At 36.8% G+C, this 18,855-nt stretch overlaps 1 protein-coding gene across 1 annotated transcript in view; it reads right to left on the bottom strand.

Annotated features, from left to right (window-relative positions):
• Window positions 1-3,077: 3,077 nt before the first annotated feature.
• Window positions 3,078-18,855, bottom strand: part of b4galt5 (UDP-Gal:betaGlcNAc beta 1,4- galactosyltransferase, polypeptide 5) — a 58,882-nt gene continuing 43,104 nt past the window's right edge. The window contains exons 8-9 of the mRNA NM_001045332.2: window positions 16,553-16,654; window positions 3,078-14,094 (exon numbers count right to left, since the gene is read on the bottom strand). Coding sequence (NP_001038797.2) covers window positions 13,947-14,094; window positions 16,553-16,654 — 250 coding nt within the window. The 3' untranslated portion in view covers window positions 3,078-13,946. The remainder of the gene's footprint in view (window positions 14,095-16,552; window positions 16,655-18,855) is intronic.

Genomic DNA, 18,855 nt, shown 5'->3' with positions numbered 1-18,855 from the left:
AAAGCCTGGTTTATACTTCTGCGTCAAGTGACCGGCGTAACCCACGGCGCATGCAACGTAGCTGTGCATTTATACTTCTGCGCGCTGTCTCTGTTGGTCTGCATTAACACTTCCGAAACGCTAGTTGGCAGTGAGATGTAAATGTTCCTCTGTGTCGAGTTTCTTCGCTGCTGTTTTGCTTTTCCTGAACACTTCCGGGATGTACAAGTGGTTCAAACTCGCTCATTTTGAGGCAGGAACCAGCGGACGTGCAACAACTTTAACTATGAGGTAAACACAAAACAAAACTTTCCATCCGGAGCTCCTTCACGGGACTCCACTCTTGTAAACAATCGCTCCATCAGGCTCGCAGCATTCACGCGGCTCTCGGTCCCACCCAGACTCATCAAGTCTAACAAGCCGACCAATCACAGAGCTTGCGCTATGCGTCGTTGCGACGTGTAGTTACGTTTTTTGAGAGGTGCACGTCGGCGTAGGGCTATGCGTTAGCGCCGTAGCATACGCCGGCGTTTGACGCAGAAGTATAAATCAGCCTGTGACACACCCACTTTTCCTTTTTCCAAACTAGAGGTGTGAAAACACCCTGCTGAAACAGGGGGGTTCCATGGCCATTTAAATAAAAATTATACCTGTATATAATAAATGCACACACATTCACCTCTAATCAAGCTTTAAAAGAGCTGTTTCATTGGCGTCTCTGTGTTGGACTGAAGGGTTTTATTCAGAGCTGTCATTCATGCTATGTGAAACAGTTTCCTGTTCAACACAATCCTGATCTTTGTGTTCGTGCAGCTCCTCTATTCTCTCCAGCTGTCTGGTGAAAAGAAGCAGATGAGCACTGAATGCTGTTCAAATGGAGAGCGTTATTTATAGGGGACGACTCAAAGGAGGCCACAGTCTCTGTGTCAGTGTAGCATCTTATTATAAGGCAGATAGAGCTGGAATATCAGGACATGCTGAACAGAGTCTTCGGTGCGTTTTGAAGATAAAATGGTAGCACAAAATCTAAATATTTACAGTGCTGTTCTTTTACAGTCACAATTAATGACGGTCGCTGTAAAATATATCAGTTAACTTAACAGTATTTGGTGATTCACAAGTGTTTACGATTTATTTACGGCTGTAAATCGCACTATGGGATCTTGATCTCCGCTCTGTCGACTTTTGATGTTGAAAATTCAACTCTACAGTTTAACAGAGTGACTTTTGTTGACATTTCAAGAGTTCACACTTAGCTGATGATTGATTATAAAGGTTGTTTGGCATGCTGTCCCAGGAGAGAGCCCTGAGCTCATAAGATCCTCGAGCCCGGGGCTCCCTCCCGTTTGCAAGGCGAGAGTTTGAGCTCAGGTAGATCTCGAGAATTCCCCTGCTGTAGTAGCTAATGAACATAGTGATTGCTCTTAAGGGATAACTACTTACTAAGAGCATGTCTGGTGCCGATTTGGATTAGTCAAAAAACTTAAGTTGCATGTTTTTGAACGGTGGGAGATACTGAGGAACCAGGGGAAACCCACATAAGCAAGAAGAGAATGTGTAAACTCTGCACAGAAATGTCAGCTGGCTTGGTAAGGAATAGAAACAGTGACGTTCTTCCTGTAAGGCAACATACTAACCACTGGGCCACCATGCCACCCATCTAAAAAAAACATATTGACTTTGGGTCGAGGGAACCCATACTGCTAAAATGCTAACTTGCTTGGGTTACAAATTGATGTCATAGTTCCTCCACTCTATTGACCACTACTGAACATGCTAATCAAGGTCTTAATAGGCATATTAGGAGCTTCCTGATATGTTGAAGCAAGTTGGAGCTAAACTCTGCAGAACACTGGCCTTCCAGGACCAAGTTTGAGCACCCCCGCTTTGACTTAATAAAAATGTTAATAAAAGTCTTTTTTTTTTTAAATGTTGGAAGAAAGATCAATCTCCCATAATGCTACTCGAAAGCATAAATAAATAAGAACAAGACATGAATCACAAAATGCTGCTCATTTATGGATATAATTTTTACAGTGTAGGATGTTCAGAAGAAACTTGTGACAACTTTTTTCCCCTGCCTCAAATAGGTTTCTTCTTTAAAACCACCAACACTTGTACCACATATTTATCGCACTGAAGATCCTCTGATGTGGGCGGAAAATGTTTAAAAAATGTTATACCCCCTCAAACACACTCACAGTCAACTGCAAATCTAAAATTGAGAAAAGGAAATGATGCCAACGGTGTGATATAAATATTATTGCGTTGTTAGCACAGGGGAAGCTTGGGACTTAAAAACAGGTCACAACAAACTTTGATATTCCACTGTAAGCCAAAAATATCCTAAGGTCATTAATGATTTCACGTCTTGAATCTTAGTAAGATTTAAGTTTATTCACTTTTTCCCTGGTGTGCTCCTCAATATAAATCTAAAACTACATTTAATATCACCCCACAAGTTCTCAATTGGGTTGAGATCAGGGAACTGAGCTTTTTTTTTTTTTCCCTGAACTAAGTCGTTGCTTGCTAACTTTGAGGGGGAATAAGACACAATTATTTTGATTGGAATTGTGTTGTTATCAGTGTGTGAAGAGTGGGAGAAGAGGGTTGCATTGACACTCCTACACAATTGGCAGCACATTGAACACATTTTATAAGTGCTCAGAAACTTCTAAATATCTCATGAAAGAATACGTTAAAACCAAGCACACCATTGTTTTTCTTGTGAAATTCCCAATAAGTTTGATTTGTTAAATGAGCCTCTTCCTATTGAAACAACAAAAGTTGGATCCAAGATATTACTAATTTGAGAACTAAATGAGAGCATGCCTTCCAGTATAACCCCAAGACTTTTCACGTGGGTTGAGAAATTGACTGGGGAGTTATCAACAAACAGGGTAAAAGATTGAGCTTTGGATAAAACAGATTTTGAGCCAACCAAAAGGGCTTCGGTTTTACTGGCATTTAACTTTAAGAAATTATTAGTCATCCATGTATTAATCTCATCAATCAAGGAAGACGTATCAAATAAATAAAAAATACGTTTCTTTTTTTTTTAGAAATGTATCAAATAACACACTCAAGACTACAAAAGATATTGCTTAAACGTAATTTTATTGGTGTACTTCAGTCATTTCAACAATGATAATAGAAAACAAAAGATCGCACATCATAGAAAGTGTGTCTATACTCAAAGATATGTCGATACACAAACACTAAGGCCGAGATGTGTGTTGTACAAGTGGCAGATGGCTTTACTTCAAGGAGAGCTGCTGATCTCCTTATTGACGACCACAGCATTTATTTCCTCCACATTCCAGATAACCTACAGATAATGCTGCGTGAGTTTTGAGGTTTGCGTTTCTGAGGGAAAACTGTGTTTGGCCAACAAAACATCTACTAAGACATAAACATCATGATGTCAGAGGAGCATCTTTAACATCACAACAACTAAAACAGTATTTAAGGCCTGTTATGATAAAAAACAAATGTTGGAGTGAATAAAGACAGCTCATGGCTTTCACAAAGAGGTCAATGGCACCAATCATCATCTGACTAAAGGGATGCAGAAAATCCTTTACATGACATGTTATTTTTTTCAAAACACACTACACAATGCGCACAAGTGAATAAACGCATTAACATGTTTAAATATATTGCTTATAAAAATAAAAACGCGATTATATTGAATAAATTAATAGGTTTTAAGGCAGCCAGTTGCTCAAGGGATGCTTTTCCCTGTCATTTCAACTGGAGCAGAATGGGTGATTGAGTGGACTGGAGCGTGCCAATGATGGGGTCCGCACACACACTTGCTATACACACACACGACCCTCACTACTGCATCTTCTTTTAAAATGTAAATTAAACAATGCTAGGCTAGATTTAAATCGACAAAATATAAAAAACAAAAAATACAAGCCTGATCTGACGAGGAAACGTATTTTACGTTTTGTCAGTTTAGTGGCTATTTTGTACGAATTTGTTAACATCTACATTTTAACAGATTTTCTTAAAAAATATATCCAAATACTTTATTTTCCATGTAAATTGTGAAATGTAGTGCGTTCAGAATAACGAACACATTCTCTCATTGACTTTGGGATCCATTGTAACTAATTTTAATTCAGCTATTTATTTTGGAAAAGCTTATTAACTAAACTAAAAAGTAACTCAAATATTATTACTTATGTTTTAAAAGTAATGTGTTACTTTTCTCGTTACTTAGTTATTATTATTACGTAACTCACGTTACTTGTAATGTGTTACTCCCAACACTGACAGACATACATAATACGTATCACATGTGCAAGCAAAAGTCTTCACTATTTATTTTTGCACATCACTTTACAAATTTAGAACCAAGTAATCAAACAGGAATTCTGTACATGAAATAAATGAAATGCTCAAGATTTAATTGATAGAAATAAAATTCTGTCAATAATTGATCTCATTGAATTAAATACGATATGAATTCTGTATAAAAACAAAGCAAAACAAAACAAAATGACCCTTTAAAATGAACTGACAGAAATAGACATCACGTTTAAAAAAACAATCAACCAACCAACCAACCCCCCCAACAAACAACAACAAAAACAGTCCTGTACAACTGAAAATGTAAGTTGATTTGTACAGAATTCCTGTTTGATAAGGCCTGGATTTATTCCAACGAAAAAAAAACAAAAAAAAACATTTTATGAGGAAACAAAAATTGTACATTTAGTCAGTTTTCTGGCTAATTTGTAAGAATTTAGTCCTATGAAAATGTTTTTTTAAAGGAAGGCGTGGCATCAAACCACACCCCTAAACTCAACAGTCATTGGGTAAATTCTACTAAATTGTACGAATAAGATCATACAAATTAGCCACTAAATGAAAACACTTCGTATAGGTATGAGATATCGTTTATAGTTTATAAACAAAACCAACTTTAAGCGTTAACATCAACTTTTAAACTGATTTTCTTAAAAAATATATCCAAATACTTTATTTTCCATGTAAATTGCCTTTTTTTTTGTCATTTGATATTTAAATCGGTGGCTTCACGTTGGAATTATCAGTCTGATCTCAAGAGGAAACGTAAGTATTTTACGTTTTGTCAGTTTAGTGGCTAATTTGTTTGAATTTGTATGAGTTGAGTCGTATGAAAATGTAAGATTTTAAAAAGGAGGCGTGGCACCACCAACCCCCCCCCCCAACCCCCCCCCCCCCCCCCCCCCGCCCCTAAACCCAACCGTCACTGGGTGATGAGTAGGCCCACACGGAATCTGCGCGCGCAGATTTCTGCAGATTTTAGCCCATTATTAATTCTGTTTATTTACTTGAGTAAATGTGTAAATCTGAATTTATTCAGTTTTTATTCAGTACTTTATTACTTTTTATTTAATATATTAAGGTTTTAGTTATGATACTCCGCTGGATACCCACAAAATAATTCCGCAGAAATCCGCAGAGTTTTACCAAAATTCTCAGCAGAAATAGCAAAAAACGTCCGCAGATTCCGTCTGGCCCTAGTGATGAGCAAATCGTACTAAATTGTACGAATTAGATCGTATAATTTCATACGAATTAGCCACTAAATCAAAAAAATACGAAATGCCGTGAGATTGCATTGGAATTACATTAAACGGCAGCAGGTTTGGACGCTGTGTATCATCTGTTCACTGCTATACGAGATTAATAGAAAAAGACCCCAAACATTGGCACAAAAACTCCACGAGCGTCAAACACAGAGAGAACCAAGCGTTATAGAGGAGCCACTCAGCGCACATCCTGCCCAACACCATTCACTGCTACATGACAATCAGGAAGAGTGTAAGTAGTTTCTGTCCCGTATCATTTTCTGCCAGAAGAACAGTGTTTTTTTACGTGAGACGAGCACCATTGGTTATATCAGTGAATTGTGTGCGCACTGAGCAGGGTCTCTGTAACGTCCCGCTCTCTCGTGTCGTCATACGAAACACAAACTTCCCAACATCGGCCTCACACTGGATATACATGAGGACAAACAGATTTCAGTGCTTGCTTTTGCATCACAGTTATCGTACTTGATCTGTTTCCCTCCACTTTAAAATAAGATAAGGAAATAAGAAATTGTGAAAAAAAACTGTTCAAAAACAAACAAATGTGTTCATAAAAGGATGAATAAATATGAGGACCAGCCTCTGGTTTGATGAACGCACACAAACACATTTATAGAGTCTCTAATGCACATAAAGACGTGCGATGATCATGTGCTGTAATGGTAGAAAGAAAAGCTAAGGGCCTCATTTATGCTTCATAAATGATTGATTAGGAGCCTTATCGAACAACAGAAGAGTGAATTTCTGTGTAAGTGGTTAAATCGGTTATTTGTATTAAGTTGTGTGTCCACCGAAGCATTTATTTTTACGGTACAGAAACGCCAAAAAAACGCTCTGGTGTGAGCATTTTTGCAGCACAGCATTTTTTTTTCAGTCGGTTGCTATGATACAGGTATGCCCGCTGCACCATTACAAGCCTATAGCAGATTATCTGTTGATATTTGCATGGTATTGTCCCGCCCCTTGTCCACTGTGATTGGACAGCTAGCTAAAAATTGACACTGATGTGCGCTGCTCTTGCAATGGCTGTAAAAACGTTGAGCGCTCAGCGTTAACAACGGAAAACTATGGAGGTTCTAAAGTGGCATGTGCAAAAAATAATAATAATGAAGACATTTACATGCACGCATGATTCCATATTGTGTGCATGGGATACATACGTATTGTGTGCGTCAGTGGCATAGTCGGGTTATGCGCACGTATGCTCCGTAGGCTTACTTTTTTCCGCGAGCTGTTTGGGTATTAGGACGTCTGAGGATTAATAATTGATTGAATCAAAAATATATCCTTGGTATACTCACTTGTTTTGCTGATTAGGTGTCCCTAATTTTGTGTATTCGCTTCCCCTTCAGCTGTATACCAAATGTGTTTTATAGCTTGCATCTTAATTTGTTGTAAGTGGTGCATTTTTGTTTAACTTGCACCTTCCCGGCCCCCTGACGACCGAAGATCTCATGAGAGTTTTTCGAAGATCGCGACAAGTCAACTGAATGATGTTTCACTGTAATGTTCAGGAAAAATTATAAAACATCCTGGGGGTTATTTTAGCCCCCCTAAAAGTTTTGCGATTAGCTCATGAACTGTACACTACTAAATTATCGACTCCTCTTAATTTTGCCCTCGTCCTCTTTAATTTTGATATGAAAACAGAGGCAGATTTCCATTTGTTTTGACATTTTGTTTGGAAATGGAAATCGGGTTGACGTCAGAACCTAACATCAGACAGACATCAATGTCCAACCTAAAACCAACCTAATATCAACCAAATATCAATGTTTAGTGATATTACAGCTTAACGTTGTGTGGACATTACCAATATGACGTCTATCAGATGTTAGATTGTCATACCTGACTAATAAATGTCAGTATTGGACGTCAATATGACGTTGGTTTAAGATGTGGGCTTGTCATTTTGGTCCCTTTTGAACAAACCTTAAATCACTTTTAAACCAACCAAATATCGACGCCATTTGGCGTCATTATTGGACATTAAACTAACATTGTCTTTAGACGCTGGCTACACATAGAATTTTGATCACCTGACGTCATGACCTGAGTCTAACCTAATATTAACATTTTATAACATTGTGGGGTTAGTATCGCATGCGCATGACATGATATAACGTGCGCACACAAAAGTCTTTTTTTTTGCTTGTCACTTTAGAGGCTTCGTAAAAACGTCTCGGGTTACGTATGTAACCATAGTTCCCCGAGAGGGAACGAGACATTGCGTCTAACCAGAATGCTAGGTGTTCCCCTAGCGTTCTGGGTAGACGCAGTGTTGAAGTTCCCTAGATGGGGAACAAATGCTAATCTTAAATAAAAAATAAAAAACACTTCGGTGGACACAACTTCGGAGTCAAGTTTAAAACGCTCTTTTCTACATGTAAAAAATAGGCATGTTGTATTTATGAAAATACTTGAATGTTTTAAGAAACTTGAAATTAGTAACGTTCCACAGTCACTGTAAAAAAAGGCACAACACTTATCCTGACCTGTACTAGTATGATACTGTACTATTAATTTGATATTTATTATTTTAAAAATTAGCATATATTAAACATATTATTTTGATTGATAGTTGGCTCGATATGTTTATACAGTTTGTTTTTTGTACTATATTGGAATGTACATTATTATAAAAAATGCTTAAATCAAATATTTTAAATGATATAACAGTGTACAGGGTAAAAATTATTTATTCTTTGACCTATTCGTTTAAATGGAACAGCTTATTATCACTATAATGTTAACCGACAATAATGTTTTCATAACTAATAGCAGAAATTCAGTCTTCAGTCATCATATTTAGAAGATTTGCACAGGGAACACTCGACTTTTTAGGAAACAGGCTAATTTTACAGCTCCATCTAGTCGTTTTATTTTTCAATGCGATTCAGTGATTTATGCTAAGCTAAACATGCTCACGCCAAACGGGGATTTTGGCTGAATGGATTCCTCAATGGAAAAACTCAGCTTTTTAACTCTCCGTGAGCTGTATTTAACATATTTCCAAAAAAAAAAAAGACTGGTGTTCCTTTCAATGCTGTCAGAAAAAATGTGACAATACATATACAATACAAATTATGTTTCATGAATGAGGCCCAAAGCGTGCACGTTTGGTCTACTGTGTGAAATGTTTGAGATGAACCGGCAATAACACTCGCAATTAAAGAATGTTAATTATTGGCTGTAATAAAAATTGTTATTTTTTTAATATATGTAACACACGCTCGTCTTGTTTTCGCTATGAGTGGCAGCACACAATGCAAGAATGGAAAATGGCGGGAAAACACTCACACAACATCTATAGGGCAACCGCAGTAAAAGCCCATCCGTCAGCACAAAACCACACAGAAAAGCAGCGTTTCAAATGGGCAGCAGAACAAGCCAAGATTATGCTGTACTTCCTGCAACTCATTTTCCAAAAGTCCCACTTAGAGCTTTTGCTGGTATTGCGGTGGTTTGTGTATGGTTGCTAGATTTTAGTCTATTGCTGTATCCGAAATCGCCTCCTATACCCTCATTCACTATTCAGCCCACTAATATAGTCCACTGAAAGGAGTGAATGAAACTGCGTCGGAAACCGCCTACTACTCAGTAGGTACTGCATTTGAATTTAAACGTACTACTCGGCTGTTAGAAAAGTACGTTCTATACAGTATGAATGTAAAAAGTATGAATGGAATTCGGACGTACTACATCCGACATTTTGTCATGTTCACTTTACCTACTTGCGTCAATTGCGTCGCTTTACTCCCATTCATGAATTCTCTCGTGGGGCATCATGGGATGCTCGCCAGAATCTCGCCAGAAGTAGTAAGTCATTCGGGTATTTCTCGCATACTGATTTTCGAATTCGATGAATTTATACATACTACTCGGCTTGCATACTGATTTTAGCGTACTATATAGTATGGAAGTATGGGGTTTCGAACGCAGCCTTAGATTTTACCTTTCCTGGTCAGATAGTAATTTAATACTCAGCTTAGCTAGCTGTTTCAGTAATGAAACAATTTTGATTTCTGTCACGTTAAATTAAATCATTAATCATTAATTAAATCATACTTTATTTTGAAACTTTACACTGATAGGAGTGCACTTCAGATGCCATCTTGTGGTCAAACGTAGAAATTCATTCGGCGCGCAAACTGTCAATTTTTTTATGCCCTTTAATTGCTAACTTCAAATGTGTCATTGAGTACATTACAGCATTACATCGAGCAGTTAGAAACTACACTTGTGACATCACAATCGGATTGCATTGCAAACAGACTCACTCCCTTGACTTTGATTGAGGGATTGACTGAGTGCACTTTAAAAAATCCACTATGGTTTTGGAGACCACTAGAAATGGCTGCTCCCTCGCATAGTGCACTATTGGAAATGAGTGAGTGACTCTGAACACTTCGTGCACAGGAGCCATTTTGTTTGTGTTTTGCTGATTGATAAATGGCGTCAGATAGTATCAATTTTACACTTCCTGGTCAGAACTTGTTAGCCATTTAACACTTACCTTAGCGAGCTGTCTATTAGTAATGACACACTTTTGATTTTTGCGTACAAACGTAACTTTAATCGAATGAAAATGACAGGATTGCGCTTCAGATGCCATCTTGTGGTCAGATGCGGAAATTCATTTGGCGCAAAAACTATCAGGCTGCAATTTTGTATGCCCTACAATTGCTAACTTTCCTTTATGTTCTTCACTTGGATGTGTGTCATTGAGTATATTACATAAGTGTCCTCTGAGGAGTATCTGAATGGGTTTAAATGTAATGCCCTAAACCCTTGAGCACTTAGAAACTACACTGTTCTAACGTCACAATCACATTGCATTCTGGGAAATATAGGTGCTGGAGTGGACATATAAAGCTGACTCGCTCTACTGACTTTGATTGAGGGTATGTCCACATAAGCTAACCAGATTCACTTGATGAAGTGAAACGCACTTTAAAATGGCAGCTGGGGTTCCCCAGAGGGAACAAAGAAAGGGATGCTTGCGAGTGTGTATCTAACATGGGTTGTATGCCTACTGTTGCAGTGCATTGTGGTATTGATTGAGTTCACTTTATAACATAAACTGTGGTTTGGGAGACCACTAGAAATGGCTGCTCCCTCACATAGTGCACTTTTGGAAATGAGTGAGTGAATCTGAGCACTTCGTCCACATGAGCCATTTTGTTTGTGTTTTGTTGGTTGATAAATCACCTCAGAAAGTTTAGATTTTACACTTCCTGGTCATAACCTGTTAGCAGGTAAACAATTAGCGTAGCGAGCTGTCTATTAGTAACTACACACTTTTGATTTCGGTCACGCTTACATACGTTACTTTAATTAATGTCATAATGTATTGTGAAACTATACACTGATAAGATTATGCTTTAGATGCCATCTTGTGGTCAGATTTGGAAATTCATTCAGCGGGCAAACTATCAGGCTGCACTCCATTGAAGTTTTTCATGCCCCTCAATGGAAACGAGTGAGTAACTGAGCACTTCAAACACAGGAGATATTTTGTTTGTGTTTAGCTGATAAATCACCTCAGAAAGTTTAAATTTATTATTCCTGGTCAGAACCTGTTAGCAAGAAAACACTTAGCTAAACAAACTGTCTAATAGTAAGAGACACTTTTGATTTCTGGCATGTATACAAACGTTACTTTAGTTACCCTGCTGAAAAATCCTGCTTATACCAGCCTAGGATGGTTGGCTGGTTTTAGCTGGTTGACCAGCCTGGTTTTAGAGGGTTTTTGGCCACTTCCAGGCTGGTTTCCAGCCTAGTTTTAGCCGGACAGGTTGGGAGATGACCAGCTAAAGCCAGCTTGACCAGCCAAGCAAGGCTGGGAGCCCAGCCAAAACCAGCTATGTCCAGCTAAAACCAGGCTGGTCAAGCTGTTTTTAGATGGTTTTAGCTGGTCACTTTCCAGCCTGACCAGCTAAGATGGCTGGAAACCAGCCTGGAAGTGGCCAAAACCCCTCTAAAATCAGACTGGTCAACCAGCTAAAACCAGTCAACCATAATAAGCTGGACTTTTCAGCAGGGTAATTAATATTTTAATTTAAAAAACTGTACAGCAATAGAAAAGTAATGCACTATTTTGAGAGCGTAGTGGGCGAATTCGGATACAGCTTTGTCTTTTAGCTCTGATATGCTGGTGTTCTGCTAAGTTGACTTTTAACGGATAAAGCATTAAAGTTTGGCTAAAAACTAGCATTTTGTCAAATTGTAAAATAAGCCAAAGACATCAATGCATTTACTATACAGACGTGTGTAGTGTTTGGTTTAGTCCAATGTTTATCTGTCCTGTCTAATAAAATGTGATTCATGGACATGAAGATATACCCACATGAATAAATACTAGAGTGGTTTTGAACCATACTACAGTAAAGTGTATACTGTATTTTATTAGTGATTTACAACACTTTGTTAATGAATGCTCAAGCATACTGTCGTATTAACAATAGTGAACTAATACACTGTAATAAATACTGTAGTATACTTCAGTTTTACTATAGTAACATAGTACTATAGTACTATAGTAATGGTGTTATGTAGTATAACATACCCTGTAGTTGTAGAAAACTATTGGGTTATTTGTTTATGTTGTTGCATTACTATAGCAACCGTAGAATTTCCACAACAGATTCATTCAAGTACTTCATAATAGCATGGTTCAAAAGTACTATAGTTTTTTACTGTAAATTACTATAGTATTTTATTCATATGGGTGCTCCTTTAAAAAAAACGTCCATGTTAAAGGGATAGTTTCACTCAAAACTTAAAATTTATTCACTATTTAATCTCCCTCAGGTGGTTATAAACCTTCTTTTGTACACAAAAGAAGATACTTTGAAGAATGATGAAAACTATGACGCAAATGTCCATAGTAGGGAACACAAATACCATGGAAGTCAATGGTTACAGCTTTCCAACCTTTTTCAAAATATCTCCTTTTGTGTTCAACAGAAAATAGTAACTCCTAAAGGGAGATTTTATTTACATTTATTAGTGAGCCATCCCTTAAAATAGAATTAAAATGAAACAGAGAGCATCATTTATATGAGGGAGATGTTCACCAGTATATGAGCCTGTTTTTAAATTGCACAACTAAACCGACCAAGAGCGTGTTTGCTTCCACATTTCATAAGCGAATACTCACACACAATGTTAGTAGCATCTACTGTAAGTCTCAGTGCATGCTTGCTTACTGCCTATTTAATAAATATGAAAATCTGCAATTGTTGTTTTATCTATCCTAACACACAGAACCCGCTGTGTTTGTTTCTGGCAGAGACAAGGGCAGCGCCCTCAACTCCTACAATGGCTATTCTCAAGTAGTTTAGCATAATTGTCATGAACTTGTTCAATAGCTTTTCTCATTCATGCTGTAAACATGCGACTTCACCTCTTGAAGTCTGATTATAAGACACACCACATGACGGATCTGATCCAGAGCCACGTTACATTATAAACAGTGTCAAAGACAGAAAAAATAACAAATAAAATAAAAATAAAAATAACAAGCTCAAGAAACGGATTATTGAGGATATGTGGAATTCCCCTATTCATAATAATAAAAAAATAATAAAATTAAATAAAATAAAATTACAAATAAAATAAAATAAAATAAAAAATAAAACAAAATAAAATTCAATTGAATAAAGTAAAATTAAAAAGACATTACATTATAGATATTGAGAGACAAATTAAAGACAAAGAGATAGAAAAAATGGTGAATTCACCAAAAAAAAAGAAAAGAAACAACTTATAAAAATAAAATAACATGGTCAATAAATGTAAAATCTCTTTACTGAGTACTGAGGATCTGTGGTATTCCACCTATTCATAAAAAATAAAAAATATATAAAAATAAAAAGTAAATTCAAAGTAAAATAATAAAAAATGTAAAAATAAAAAGTAAATAAAAAGTAAAAAAGTGAAAAAGACTTACATTATAGACAGTGTGAAAGAAAGAAAAACTAAAAGAGAAAGAAAAAATGAGGTGAATTCACAAACAAATAAATAAAATAAAAAATAAAATAAATAATGTTCAAGAAATGGAAAATCTCTGAGTGACAATCTGTGGAATTCTCCATATTCATTAAAAATAAAATAAATAAAATAAAAATAAAATTTGTGTCAAAGAAAAAAACTAAAAGAGAGAAAAAAATTATTAAATTCACAAAACAAATGAAATAAATAAATAAAATAAAGTAAACACATGTAAAATCTCTGAGTATTCAGGATCTGTGGAATTCCCCATATTCAGTAAAATCAAACTAAAAAGTAAAGTAAATAAAAAGAAACTATATAAATAAAGCAACATCAACTGTTGTTGTAGGCTGTGGCGTGTGTCTCTTCTGCCGTGGTGTTTTGTCAGTAATCGGCCACAGGAGCCAGATCTCGACTGAGCGTCACTGACACGTTGGTGTAAAGACTCCTCCGGGACACTAGAGGGGAGTAATTCAAGTTATTCAGGCCGTCCAGACTCTGCCTCTCCTTCGACCTACGGAGTAACTTGTATCTGAAAAAAGAAGACAAGAAAAGTGAGACCTAAACGTCAGGCTCAGGTATGTGTATTATGCTTTGAAATCTTTCTCTGCTAAACAACAATCATAGATATTTACATTAGATGTCATCTACGCTATTGCTTTTTATTGGCATAGATATACGGTCAGTGTATCTTTCGGTAATTGGATTTTCATTTTAGAAACAGATATTTAAAAACAAATGATATCAAAAATGATATTAAAAATAAAAAATGAAAATTGAAATTCAATGCGTTCTTTTTGGATTTTAAAATGAAAATAAATAATACGAAAAAAAACATGGTGAAAAACGGAAAAGCTAAATTCAAAAATGATTTGATTTTCATTTTTTATTTCAAATGACAAAAAATAAAATCACCAGAAAACAAAAACTAATAAAGACTTGTTTTTCTATATTCCGAAGCCAGATAGTCCGACTCATTCACGGTGACAAAATGCTGCCGCACACAGGCTAGCCTACTTTTGCCTATTATTTTTTCCATTTAATAATGTTATAAAAGGTATTTTCTTGCGATAACATAATTTCGTTCATACATATTTTCCTCATTGAAGTCAGTTATGTGGAACAACATAATTGACGATAAATGCATTATTTGCATTGCTGAACAGTTTTCTGAAAATAAAGTTTATTGTTAAAATCACTTCCACTTCAGGAGTGACAATAACATTGGACATTCGTTTGGAATCATTATGAAAAAAAAAAAAAAGCTTAAAAGGGCTAAACATTTTGTCCTTAAAATGGTGTTTAAAAAATTAAAAACTGCTTTTATTCTAGTCAAAATAAAACAAATTAGACTTTCTCCAGAAGAAAAAATATCATCAGACATACTGTGAAAATTTCCATGCTCTGTTAAAAATCATTTGGGAAATATTTAAAAAAATGAAATAAATTCAAAGGTGGGCTAATAATTCTGACTTCAACTGTATATACAGGGCATCCACTGCATATTTTTTACGCAATGGATGCCCTTCCAGCTGCAACTCATCTATGGGACACACCCATACACACTCATTCACACTCATACACCAGAGACAATTTAGCCCAACCAATTCACCTATAAGCGCATGTCTTTGGACTGTGGGGGAAACCGGAGCACCCAGAGGAAACCCACGTGACAGCAGGGAGAACATGCAAACTCCACACAGAAACGCCAACTGACCCAGAGGAGGCTCGAACAAGCGACCTTCTGCGTTGCCCTATATATTGCCCTATATATATATATTTATACAACAGTTTGGTCTGGTTCTCGAATCTGATTGGCTGATAGCCGTGATATATTTAAGTAATATCAGCACCCGTACAGCCTCTTTACCCTTTCTGTATTTCTCCGCCCACATACAGCCAGCAAAAAAGCAGACACTACAGATCTTAAGTTTAAAAGACGCACGCTCAACTGTTTAACTGTCAGATTATGATTTGAATCCAACACGGAAGAAAGTAGTTCCTCATGCAAAAGGGTTTTTGAGACTCTCCAGGTTTGATTTTGTTTTTATATACACAATTATGCCATCAAACTGTTGTATAAACGCAATATCACACTCGTAGCAGTGCGATATGGCTGTATATCGGCACTGGTGGAGGCACTAAGGCACTCGGCCTGATGCCAACGCACGCCTCCCACCAATGCCAATTTACAGCCATATCGCACTGCTATGAGTGTGATATTGCTCATATATATATATATATATATATATATATATATATATATATATATATATATATATATATATATATATTTATAATTTTACATACATAAATATAATAAAATGAATATAATTATAGAAAAATAAATAAATAAATAAACATAAATAAATAAAATTTTATTTAAAAAAGTTACATTACAGAGAGTCAAAGAGAGAAAAAAATAAAACAGAAAGAAAATGGGGTGAATTTTAAAAAAACAAAAGTAAAACAAAAATGTATAAAAATAAAATGACAGAGTCAAAAATGGAAAATCGCTGAGTATTGTGGATCTGTGCAATGCCTCCTATTCCTAATTAAATACATTTTAAAAAGCTAAAGAAGACAGTAAAATTCCAAGGGAGGGCAAATAATATCGTCTTTAACTGTGATTTCACAATCAGTTTACATAGAAACACATTGCGTTTGGATTTCATAAGTGTGGGTGCAACCATTTATCCGAGGATGGTTTAGCAACCAATTTTTTCACGAATCAGAGCTTGCTTTAAGCTAACTGTTGAGTTTAGTTCAATAATTTGCATTAGAATGTATGTAGGGATGACAAACCCAGATATTTCCTCAATGAATAATGTCTTATTTTACAATCAGTGGGCAGTTTTTGGTGTGAAATTCCGTTTAGTGCAACACCTTACATAATAGCAGATTACAAAATAGCACAGTTGAACGCCCAGCAGCTGATGAAATCTCATCTACAGTAAGTTTTAATCACGGCTGTTTTAGGCATAGCGTACCTGCCCAGAAACTGCACTTCTCCTCGGTGGTGGTGCGGGATGGACATGTAGCGGCCCAGCTCTCCATGAGGACGGCTCACCTTGTATCCAGCAAATTGAACTCTGGGAAAACACGCATAAGTGTCAACTAGGGATGCAACAATTATAAATTTTGGTGGTACGATTATAGTCTAAGAAATAATCACGGTTATCACGATTATTTGCATTTATTGATTTTAAAACCCCACTAGTTTATAACTAGCTTAAATTAGTTTTAAATTCTGTTTTGTAGTTCGCGTCCAACTAAATATTTGTTGCCGTTCTAATCGTTTAAGTTCATTTAATTGAATATATAAAAATAAGTGGATGTTATCGATGCATTTATTGGATAAAATTGCTCATTCAATGTGTTTGTGGTCATTATCAATGCACCAGCAAAAAAAGACACAGCGGCAAAACTATCGCACCCCTGCTGCTTCAACGGCGCTCACACCTCGTTCTGATGCACTGCTTGTGTGTGCAGTATGAAAGCTCTTATCTGTTAACATGGACACCAAAAAAACACGCTCTGCTCACGGTTGTGTTGTGAAACAGGCTTGAGTCTTTCAGCACTCCCTCCGAAAACACTTGGTTGATCTTGGCTGGCATTTGCCACATGATTGCTCTCATCAGCGACATTATTTGTAACTTTAAGTGGGTTTGCAAATCTGTGTACTTTCCAATGCTTCTTCCTCAAACTTCAGCTGTTTGCAATTCCCGCTGTCACAAAAGTCCCCTGTCATCTCAACCTGAAAATTGTGAGCGTGTTGCGTTGCGTGCGCGTCCCTCCATTGGAAACAACAAACTTGAATAAGCTTGCCTTAGTTAATATCCTCAGTCATAGTTAGTCCAGTGTGCGTGGTTATTAGGCATAACTTTGTTTAGTTGCTGCAGTTTTGTTCCTTGCAGAAACAAGGTGTGGAGAACCCTCTACGATTAATTAAACGTGACGAATTAAATCGTGGTTAATAGTAAAACCGGTTAAATGTTGCATCCCTACGGTCAACTACACTGAAAAAAAAAGTGAAACTACTGTGTCGTTCATTCAAAATACAGTTTTATATTGAATTAATTGAAAAAACAAAACAAAAGGGTTTCTATAGTTTCTGTTTCAATAATTTTTACTTAAAGGGTCACGAAACACCAAAACACATGTTTTGAGCTGTTGACAGTCGTATATGTGTCCCACACTGCTAAAAACACTATTAGGACACCTATATTTCACTAACAAGTGTAAATTGGTTGTTTTTGCGTTATTTCAAGCAAATTCGTACTTCCTGTTTGAAACGAATTTTTGAAGCTGCGTCACGGTCATGACATAATAGCGTGTATTCCAGCGTGCAGACTGGACGTCTGTGCCAGAGTGAGTCTTATTACGTCTTACAGCCTGCTGCATTAATGCATGAGTAAGGCTTGGTTCAAACCAATCAGCGCGCTCTATTGTGCAACTTCATTAATATTCATTATTGTCACTGTGTTTACGCCACAGAGACGCCACATTGTGTTGGCAAAACAAGCGTGAAGTGTTGCTTTTATAGTTTGCTGTAGTTAAGTTTCGTTTTCATTTTCTCTCTGTGAGAGCTCTGAGTCACGTGTGGATTAACAGTGTACGCGACGCTCGACAACAATAACTTACGTGTCTAAGGAGGAACATTGTTTATCTGAGAGCTGTTCTCATCTGCAAACACTGAGATACGGATTCGCTTGTAGTCTCCTCTTAATAAAGACGCGGCTCTAGTTGCTGGTGATTGTCCTGTCTCTACAGATTTGGTAAGTGAGCGACCAGTGCTCTTTGTTTATTCAGTTTGTTTGTATCGAATTAAGTTAACTATTGCACTGAGTGCAAACATGTTAGCACCGCATTTTGTGACCGGAATAACACACGCGGCTTTCTGACACTACCTGCCACGTGCATCTAAGTTTCCGGGAAATGCAGTTTTTTTTTTCTCTCATTCGCCGTGCGGTATCAAACATTGCATGAAAAATACACGCTTAGAGCAGATCCTCGAATCAAATATCGCGTTTGTCGCGAGGGGCATGAATGAATTCCCTGAATGAAAGAGCCAAACTGCAGTTAAAGTCCAACATTTTATAATTTGGCAAATAATTCAACTACAGATGTCCATGTAGGTTAAACACCATCACTTTCTCCTGTGTGTGAGTATTTTGACTGAAACTCGCGCGTGCCCAAATAGACACTCCCACACCATCCCACTTTAGTTCCTCCGACACTCCCCCCTAAACAGGGCTGGACACGCCCACTTTTCTGACTTTTTCCAAAGTAG

Source organism: Danio rerio, chromosome 23 (assembly GCF_049306965.1).
Source record: "Danio rerio strain Tuebingen ecotype United States chromosome 23, GRCz12tu, whole genome shotgun sequence".
Lineage (NCBI taxonomy): Eukaryota > Metazoa > Chordata > Actinopteri > Cypriniformes > Danionidae > Danio > Danio rerio.
The sequence above is the reverse complement of the archived record's forward strand: the minus strand, read 5'-3'. Positions and strand labels throughout refer to the sequence as shown.